The sequence below is a fragment of the Cenococcum geophilum genome, assembly GCF_001692895.1.
Source record: "Cenococcum geophilum 1.58 unplaced genomic scaffold K441scaffold_32, whole genome shotgun sequence".
Taxonomy (NCBI): domain Eukaryota; kingdom Fungi; phylum Ascomycota; class Dothideomycetes; order Gloniales; family Gloniaceae; genus Cenococcum; species Cenococcum geophilum.
This window is the reverse complement of record NW_027137590.1, coordinates 1,437,199-1,447,272: the sequence shown is the minus strand read 5'-3', so window position 1 is coordinate 1,447,272 and position 10,074 is coordinate 1,437,199. Positions and strand designations below refer to the sequence as shown.

General features: G+C 40.5%; 2 protein-coding genes across 2 annotated transcripts; one reads left to right on the top strand and one right to left on the bottom strand.

Annotated features, from left to right (window-relative positions):
• Window positions 1-375: 375 nt before the first annotated feature.
• K441DRAFT_679021 (Glyoxalase/Bleomycin resistance protein/Dihydroxybiphenyl dioxygenase) lies at window positions 376-820 on the top strand (the record flags this gene model as incomplete). Its single annotated transcript, XM_067651214.1, has 2 exons — window positions 376-722; window positions 781-820. 2 exons carry the CDS (start codon window positions 376-378, stop codon window positions 818-820), a joined length of 387 nt encoding a protein of 128 aa, XP_067502016.1.
• A 1,048-nt stretch (window positions 821-1,868) lies between these two features.
• K441DRAFT_183914 (uncharacterized protein) lies at window positions 1,869-2,949 on the bottom strand. Its single transcript, XM_067640393.1, has 2 exons — window positions 2,749-2,949; window positions 1,869-2,688 (listed from the first exon to the last, which is right to left on the bottom strand). Exons 1-2 carry the CDS (start codon window positions 2,777-2,779, stop codon window positions 2,198-2,200), a joined length of 522 nt encoding a protein of 173 aa, XP_067502015.1. The 5' UTR covers window positions 2,780-2,949; the 3' UTR covers window positions 1,869-2,197.
• Window positions 2,950-10,074: the final 7,125 nt, after the last annotated feature.

Genomic DNA, 10,074 nt, shown 5'->3' with positions numbered 1-10,074 from the left:
GCAGGAAAAACAGGAGCTTGATACCTAAAAAGGATTAGGATATCGTCAGGTGAAACGTAGACAGCTATATCCCTTCCCCTAGTAAAATAGGTCCTACAGTTATCCATAAAAGCTAATCAATAGAATCAGTAGGATCAAAGCTTCGTGACCACACGCGTACTTTTGACACTTTAGAGATAACATAGGGCCAATAACGCGCGTTCAATTTTGTGAGTCACGATATCAGCTGATACCGCGCTGTGGGGACGGCTTACCTTCGCCTTGGCGCCGCTTAAATTCGAAGAACAGCAACCGCATAAATAAAGCCTGCGCACACCTAGCAATCCCTTTCCCTTCAACATATCAAACCAACTTGTTATTTGAATACCATCCAAAATGACAATCGACCACGTCGGCTTCGCGGTCTCCCCCTCAAAATTTGAATCGCTTGTATCCTGGTATATCACCGCCCTCGCCCCTCTCGGCTACGCCAAACAAATGGAATTTCCCGGCCAAGCCGTCGGTTTCGGGCCCAGCGAGGGCGAAGCGCCCTTCTGGATCGCAGCGAGGGAGGAAGAGAAGGGTGTTGGTATGCATTTGGCGTTCAGAGCGAAGGATCATGAGACGGTGGATAAATTCTATGAAGAGGCGATCAAGGCGGGTGGGACATGCAATGGGAAGCCGGGATTGAGGGCGCAGTATCATCCAAACTATTATGGGGCGTTTGTATTGGATCCGGTAGGGTGAGTATTGATTGCTGCCGTGCTAATTTTTGAGGGGGTGTATTGATAAGGTTTGTAGGAATAATGTTGAGGTCGTGGACCATACTCCGAAAAATTGAAGGATAGGGTTCTCTGTTGATGCAAGGATATGAACTGGTCTAGCTAGATAACAGCTGTAGCTTTGTCATTGGGAGTAGAAGGGAGCTAATTCTACGGAGCCCAAATTTGGTATACAGACTGTTCTCTCTTCTCTCCTTATCGAAGTTGAAACCATTGGTAGGGACAATAAAAAAGCTACATCCGATAACCAATTATCGTTCAACCTCGTTTAGCCTTGTTCAGCCTTGTTTAATATAAGAAATCTTCCCCGATGAAGGCGGCTGTCAATTTTGGCTGTAGTCCGTAGTATGAAGTAAGGATTAATTTTGCTTCTCATATCTTGTACAGCGCCGCGATTGCGTTTGTCACAATGAATAGTGATGGTAAACCCGTGTAGCTTCACTCTGGGTTGACTCGTCCCGAGCTCTGACATTGACGGAGCCGCCAGTATGAAAGTCTTGTAGAGAGGATCGGCCCGGACGCGAGGAGGAATACGAGTACCGGTTCGTGTATGTTGAATATATTTTGCTTCTTATTCCAGATAAGGAAGGGCTGACAAGCCCTGTGTCAACGGAGTCTACCTACCTGACAAAATAGAAAACATCGGGTGTGATCAAGACGATAGTCACTACGTATGGCAGCCACTTAGACTAAATGATGGTGGAAAAGACCCAAAAAAGGCGGGCAAGCTGACAATGCCATAAGTCAGCAAGTTGAAAAGGTTTCGGCAGGTCTTGCATTCGTGCAGACGATATCCTGAAGAGTGCATGTAATAGCTAGCCCTATCTACTTGAACTAGCTGGTAGAGGTAACTGTAATTGTGATTACTATTATATTAGCCACGAGTGAGATAACTTAAGTAAGCCCGAATAGAACAGCTAAAGTTCTCTCCCAACGATAGTAAGTTCTGGCATTCTAGTGTATGAGCCAAACACCTAGCATAAATTCGCCAGAGAGGTAAACAAGATAACCAATAAGAGTGATATGGTAATCCTCTTCCCATGCCGCAACGACCACGGCAACCTGAGCAAGCACACCCACTTCGAGGCACTTCCAGGCCGATAAAACCCGGACCAATCATAGCGTTCCTATCCATCACGCAATAGTCGCGATAGATATAAGACATAGTATCAATTAACTACGTAGGGCTATCTCTCAGTAATAAAAGATCCAGCCAATAGCAAAGGGTAAGAAAATAAAGAAGAGGAGACCTAACACCTTGGAACGTCTTGACATGAAATATAGAATTGAAATCAACATCGTCCGAAATTCTATTTCCCATTTTTCTTTGGCTTTAGCAACTCATAGAAGATGACTCTCGCTGACATAACCAACAAATTCTACCCACTGGGCCAAAGCCCAAAGCATGTTAGCCCACTTACTTGGAAAGCCGATTATTACTTCCGCGATTTCTCCACAAACCCTCTCAGCACCCCAACCTCCGCATCGCTCCGCACCAGCTTCAGTTTCAACTGGTCGCGCTCCGCTGAAACCTCCGCCAGCGCCTTCTCCAACTCCGCAATCTTTTCGACGAACTTCTGTCGGTATTTGCGTGCCGCAGCGTTGTTGCGCTGCCGCTTTTCCGCGCGCTCCGCGTTAGCATCCACATCATCGTTGTGTGAGGGCGAGGGATCATTGGCAGTTGTGGTGAGGTGTTTGCGCTTGTTAGATATAAAGGAAGAGGCAGTGGAGACCGATGGTGAAGCAGTTAATTGAGACGAATTGCATCGAGGTGACTTTGACAAGATTGATGCGGATGATGAGGCCCCAGTAACCGTTATATTTGAGGAGGCCTTGAGGTTGGGAGATGAGGGAGGGGGCGATGATGTAGCCGTGTTAGAAGGTAGAGTATTGAAAGTGTAATCAAGAGTAGAAATCAGATCCGAGCCTGGAAGACCGTAAGCCTTGTGACAGTCACTTAATGTACGCTTTGCAAGAACGTACCGACAGGAAATGCTGCAGAAGTGGAAGGATAACATGGCACATCTAACAAACAGGTGCTTGAAAGCGGATCGAGAAATGATACAGATGTATTGGAGCCATGAACAATTTCCGCGGCGCTAACATCCACCAACGATGGGGCAGAAGTCGAAGGAGGAAAAATCGGTACATCTAAGTCTAAGATGGAATAAGAATGGAAAGATGACGGTTGCGTGAAAGGATAGACGAATTCCGGGGTTATAGGAGAAAAAGATCCAGTAGAGTTTCCAAATTGCGGCGGATCGAGATGATCAGACTGTTGCGTGGGACAAAACCCATCACTGCTGGTCGAAAAGTCGGGCAACCATGATGATTGTTCGTCTTCGGGCCAAAATGGATTCACGGGAAGAAGGGCCTCTCACTGAGAGGCCTGACGAGACGGAGCCTTGCGTAGAAAGTTGGTGAGGGAAGGGAAGAGTGGTAGAGAAACCCCAAACGATGAGTTGAAGAAAGACGAGTCGAGAGAGATGACTCCGTAAAAGCGGAGATGTAAGACCGATTCCATGCCGGGTTTAGCATGGGTCACGTAGGGGCTTGCGCCATTACGCCGAAGCACGTAATTGATAGGGGCGTAGATCCTTAGTTATATTATTAGTAAAGGCCCCGTCGGACCGGGTCCAGAGAGTCTGGAGGCTGGCATTAGTTCACATAACAATAAGATACACATACGATTAGCCTACGAATTAAGAGGCTATTGTTGTCACGGTAGCGAGGTAGTCCTTATTGACCCGAGGTACGAGTGGTCTATTATATTCGGGTCCTGGAATTCAAACTCTCGCCAAGCCGGCTTCTGATTGGTTAGATGAAAAAGCGCGCGCGGTAAGTTATGGCAGAATCCACGTAACAAATATCAAAATATTATGAACATCAAAATATCCTAGTATTGCGCCTTCCTTTTTGTTGACACCTCTATTAATACTACTATATACATTATAAATATAGCAGATCCTACTATAATTTAGTGTAGCAAGTGCCATATTTATAAGCCCCGCCTTAGCTTTGTCAAAGACGGCCCTTTAAAGAAGCTTTTAAAGCTATGCCAGTTATATCGGTTAAAGGCGCGTCTTCCCTATATATTACTTCTACCTCTGCTTACTTTTCTAGATCTCTAAATATAATTTAAATAAGCGGAGAGCTCTTATAGAGTTAGGTTCTACTACTAAGACTTATCCTACAAGGCGCCAGCAAACTACTCTACCTAAAAACGATACTAAGAATGCCTTCCTGCCTCGCGGCCAGAATAGCTAAGATACCCCTAAGATAGCTTAACGGCGAAAGACAATTAGGGCAATACAACGGGAGCACCGCATTCTTAATCGGCGGGGTAAAGCTCACTCGCCTACCCCTCCGCTATATACTATAGATAAAGCTCTATATAGCAGAGGCACTCTAGATAGCCCAAATACGTCCTTGCTGGAACTAGCTCCTATACCTACTCTACCGCCAATACCTACCCTTCCGCCAATACCTACCCTTCCGCCAATACCTACCCTACCGCTAATACCACCTTTCTCGCGGCAAGCTCCGACTACGGCTACACCACTACCCGTTTTAGCTATTAATTAGAAGCGAATTAAGAAGTTTAGGAGTATACTACAGGCTAAATGTATAGAGACGTGCAGTTATTATAAGGAGCGGTGGTTCTAAATAGGCCTAGCTATAGAGGGTAATAATATAGGTATATATAAAGCCTGTATTAAGGACGCCAATAGCCTTAAAAATCTAACCCTTTTACCCCTATTTGGTAAAAGTAACGGGCTTAATCCGGGGCCTGTTTCTGGCTTCCTACCTATACTTACCGCAGTAGAGGAGCTTCTAATTGCGCGCGTATACGTTTATCTACAAGTCGTGCATATACGCGGCTAGTAATATCGCTATACTAGCCACGTCTGCTACTTTAGCTAGAACATACTAAAGACTTAAAGGCAGCTACTACGGCTACCTACTAAACTTAATATACTGGTCGTAAGGCCTACGGCAGTAGAGGGTAGCAAATACCTAAGTTGGCGGTTTACTAAGCGGTATACTATAAGGCGCTCTACTATAGCATAGTGGCTTTACTTTCTAAAGGTCAATTATCCTAATTATCGCGACGTTAAAATATATAGCACCTAGCTTATAAGCTTACCCGAAAATAGCTCTATATTAGATCAGCTACCTTATATTAATAAATTAGAGTCTAATTCTAGTGGCCTAACAGCTTACCCTACTGCTCCTATATAACATCCTTATGCTGTTAATCCTCTACCTACTAAGCTTAGCAGTAATATACTAGACGGCGAATTTAATAATAATATACTAGATACTTTAGTTCCTAATCTAGTACCTAACCTTAATAAATTAGAGCTTTTAGGTCGCGAGGTTTAATACCAATAAGACCTATAAGCGGGCCTAGAGGTTCCTACTGTGCGATAAACACCTCTCTCTAAGCGATTAGCTAGTTTCATTATACGCGGCGCCTTTCCTACTCTGTTTCCTTATAACAAAGCCGATTTTAATATACCACGAAGCCGTACGGTTACCCTAGCTGCGTACGCCAAGCATATACTTAAGTATTAGGACGGTCAGTTTAGCCGCCACCCCTTATTTCGCTACTATATGTTTAATCGGATTATAAAAGAGCAAGCCCTTAGCGCCACCTACTTCCTTTACGGCCGATTAAATAAAAATAGTCTATCTTTAAATAAGCTTAGTAATTTTATAAATAGCAATAGGGGTAGCTAGTTACTAAATAAGATTATATAGCATATATAAAACCTTAAGGGCACTAGACCTTACTAAAGGCAGAAAAGAAATAAGCTTACGGCTTATACTAAGAATATTAAGAGCGGGTCTCTATTCTTTATACTTAGTGCTACTAATTTACATTAGCATAATCTACACTCTTATATACCTCTATTTAACGAATATAAGGCTACTAATAAGGCTTAGCGCTACTAAATTGCTTCTTAAAATCTCAACAATAATCCACATATTGCTGCTTACTGGCTATATCGCCGCTTTAATCTATTTAGGAAGCACGTGCTTATAGGCCTATTTAATAGCATAAACTTTTAGTCCTAATATAAGTGGTAGGTATAAGGTAGTGGCTATATATATAGCTTCTTATGGAGTTTAACAGCCCTAAGGCCAGATCTGTTAGCTAGTAAGTCAAGGGCGGCTTTTACTAAGTACTAGACTACTTTTATATCTATAGTTAATCCTAATTAATTTAGGCCTCCTAATCTCTAATATCCTTCTACTCTCAGCTATAAAGAACAGCTTAATACTAGTAAGCTTCTTACTGCCTACCTTAATTAATTTTAACGGCACCGTAATTACACCAAATCTTACTACTTAAGATTAAAGAAAGGCTCTACTAGAGCAAAGGAGTGCCGCTTCTATTTTCCACGCTCTCTCTATAATAAGGCCGCTATATTAAAGGATCAAAATCCATATTACTAGATGTTCTGTCTATAGCGTAATAATAAGCTTCTTAATAGTTATAATGCAGCTATAATATTAGCGTAAATGGCAAATATTAATACGTCACCCGCTATAAGTATATTAGTAATAGTTAACTATATAGGCAAATATTGCAGTAAGGAAGAGAAGAAGTCAACTTCCTACTAGGAGTTACTCTAATTAGTACAGCCGCACGCCAATAGCCTTTATACCTTCAGTTCGGTCGTGGCTAGGTTTATAAATAAGCTTATTACTAAACGCGATTAGTTAGCACAGAAGGTATACCATCTACTTCTTAACATTTCCCTTTACGAAGGCTCTAGGAATATAGTAACTTTAAACTACCGCTAGGAGGACGATTAAAGTGCTATGTATAAGCTTAATAATAGGCAACTAAGAGGGTACGGACTGTCTAACTATAAGAAATATAAGCGCCGCCTAGATAGGGTAGAGGACGTTACTTTCCTTAATTTTCTACTCTATTTTAATTACTCTACTTATAAGCGTCGGCTAAGAGCAAGGCCTTAAGTTATATCGTACTTTCCGTAATATAACGGTAATTATTCCTATCCGCAGTATCCTAAGTTCTGCCGTATAAAGCTTATTCTTTATCACCTATAGAGGGAATATAAGGAAGTAGCTACTTATACTAATAGATTCGGGGCCCCTAATTATATGGCTTCCTATCAGGCTTACGTTAACTCTTATTAGTACCTACTTAACTACTTCTGCAATCGGAAACTAGAGGAAGGTCGCGAAACTACTAATAATATTAATAAGTTTAAGGACGATTTCGTAGACGACTTAGAGCTATACTAATCCTTTAAGGCCCTATATGCCCGCGTTTAAAATACTAATAGAGTTAAAATTAAGGATCCTAATAGGCTTAGTAATAGGGAGCTTAATTATAACTACAACTAGAGTACGTATTAGGGTACATACCCGCAGCTTAATAAGAGGACTTATTAGCAGGAAGTACGGCTATAGCCTCTACCGTAGAGCCGCCTATCCTAAACAGTAACTCCGTCCTCCTTATAACTAGGTCAGCGTTATATCTATAATATTATAGTTAATTACTACAGGCAGATCTAAGTGGGCCTTAGCCCCCCCCTACTACGGATCAATATTAATAGAGAGGTAGGAACCGGCAAATTATATCTTATTACTGTCCTCTCTACCACACTCTATAATATAGCAAGGGCTAATAGTAAGCCGTTGCCATTAGCTTAAGCGGCCCCTACTAGGGTAGCTGCCTTTAATATTAACGGCAGAACTATATACAATCTATTAAGATTGCTAGTAAACCGTCTATTCGACAAATTGCCTACTACTAGTCTTATGCCTCTATAATAAGCTTTTAAGGATATTTACTATCTTATCCTTAACGAGAAATCTATAATTAGGCAAGTATATCTAGCCTAGATTAATTACCGCCTCTGTTAGATCTACCCTACGTATAACGACGACTACTTTAAAGGCTTAAACATCTTGCTAGTAGGCGATTTCCATTAGCTTCCCCCTATAGGTTAGGCGGCCTTATATAGCAATTTACCCGCTAGGCCGTTAGAGCTCGCTAGCTATAAAAAGGGAGCCTATAAGGCGATTAACTAAATAGCTGTCCTAGATCAAGTTATATAGTAGGGCAGTAATAACGCTAAAAGCTTTATATTTAGGACCGCCCTTATAGAGCTATATAGTGATTCTATAAGTAATTTAACCTAAAAGCTTCTTTTAACTAGGTGTAAGCAGGACCTATCTATTAATAAGGTTACAGGCTTTAATAATATAATTCGGCTATATAGCATACGCGCTGCTATAGGTAAGTATAACACTATTCGGCTTCGCGACCTTTTATAGCCAGTAGTGGCTATTAAGTTAGTTAACACTAGTGTAGGTGCGCGGAAAGTTACTCCTAATTAGTGTGATACTATAGAGAATCTAGCCCTATATATTGGCGCGAAAGTAATGCTAATATAGAATATCTGGGTTGAACTAGGCTTAGTAAACGGTACTACTGGTATAGTTAAAGATGTTGTATAGAAGGGACACGCGGATATTAAAAAGGATTAGCCTTAGTTACTACTAATTATAGTAGATAGGTACAACGGACCTGCCCTATTCACTCGGCAGGATGGTAAGAAAGTCGTCCCTATATTTTCCATACTTTATAAGTAGGAGGGTATAAGAGGCTCTTACTTACGGCATTAATTTCTAATTACTCTAGCTTTTGCTCTTACTATATATAAAAGCTAGGGCCTAATACTTAACCAGGTAGTTCTAGATATTAAGGAAAAGGATAAGATAGCCGGGCTAACCTATATAGCAATCTCACGAGTTAAGAAGCTTTTAGGGCTTATGTTTAAACGTAGGTTCGATATAGAACAATTTTAGTTATCTATAAGTAAGACTAAAGAGGTATAATAAGAAGATTTTATACGGAGGCAGCAGCAACTACTTATAAACGACTTTTTCTAAATAGGAAATTATATACTAGCTCGGAGGTAAGCGAAGAATATAGCATTTGTCTTGGTTTCCTAATTTTTAAACAGCTTAACCACGAAATCTAATTTTCTAAATTTTAACCCCCCTATCCGTCTTACCTTCTTACTGCTTCTAGAGCTGTTAGATATACATATAATAGTATATAGGGAGAATTGGCAGTATTACTGGATCAATATTACTACTGTCTATAGCGTTAATTGATTTTTAGAATTTTTTAATTTTTTTTTAAAGGGCGGAAATGTTGCTTATATAAGGAGTTACGTGACCTCCGAGAATATATGCCACTTAGGACCGCATATTAGCAGCCACGACTTCTCTATACTATAGTTAAGATTTTATATATACCGCACCTAGAGCTACTTAAAATAACTATTACCTATAGATCTGTTAATTTACAAATTAAAAATTAGACGTAGTTAGAGCTATTAGTAGGGGTTATTAATCGCGCTCCCTGTAACAAAATCCAACTAATAAACGAACTAATAAATTAAATCAAAAGTTTGGAACGTCTAAATAAGGTTTTACTAAAACGCTAGCTAGACCCTAACCTGGACCCTTCCTAACCTATTAAATTCTAAAAATAACAACCTCTATTGAATTAAAAATCAACCTTATTCTTAACAAGCCATCCGATTGGATTTAATAGTTCTTTATTATCTAAGACACAGCTAAAACTAACGAGGTATAGTAGTATATCGACCTATCTAAGAAGAAAGACGATTTTCTAAAGCTAGAACTACTAAGTCGGCCTATATTAAGGGATATACTACCTACGGCGATAGCAAAGCTAGACCTAAATCAGCTTACTACCTATAACCAGCTCTACGCTAAATATAAGGACGATCTACGCGTATACTAGAAGCAAAAATAGGCTATAAACGATATTAACAACTATATTATTCGCACCACATTAGTAGCCTACCTTTTACTTATTAACAGCCTTAGTAGTCAGTTATATTAAATATTTAAGGCGTCTCTACCACTATAGTAGCCACTATAGTAACAGAGACACCCTATATTTTAGTAAGTAATTAAGCCTATCTTATACAAGAATCTCGTGCTTATTAGTACTTACCAAATTACATACTTATAGGGCCTCCTCCCGTCTATAAATACTCCCTTCTTTATACCTTCCTCTTTTCTTTTCTTTTTCCTTATAAGAGCTAGAGGTGCTCTAATACTCCTCCCCAGTCCCCACTAAGGGATCTATTAGTTGACGTAGTGATATAGATAGCATCTAACAAGGAGATAGGTAAGAGAGGAGATAAGAAGAACAGAGGGGCGTCTAGTAGGTGTTAGCTGAGCAATATTAATGTCTATATTATAGCTGCCTAATCTCCTATTCGCA

Bases quoted from the DNA above. Each gene is read 5' to 3' on its own strand.
- K441DRAFT_183914 (XM_067640393.1), bottom strand. From the start codon at position 2,779: ATGTTATCCTTCCACTTCTGCAGCATTTCCT. The intron at 2,689-2,748 runs GTCGGTACGTTC...ACGGTCTTCCAG, and splicing joins CCACTTCTGCAGCATTTCCT to GCTCGGATCTGATTTCTACT.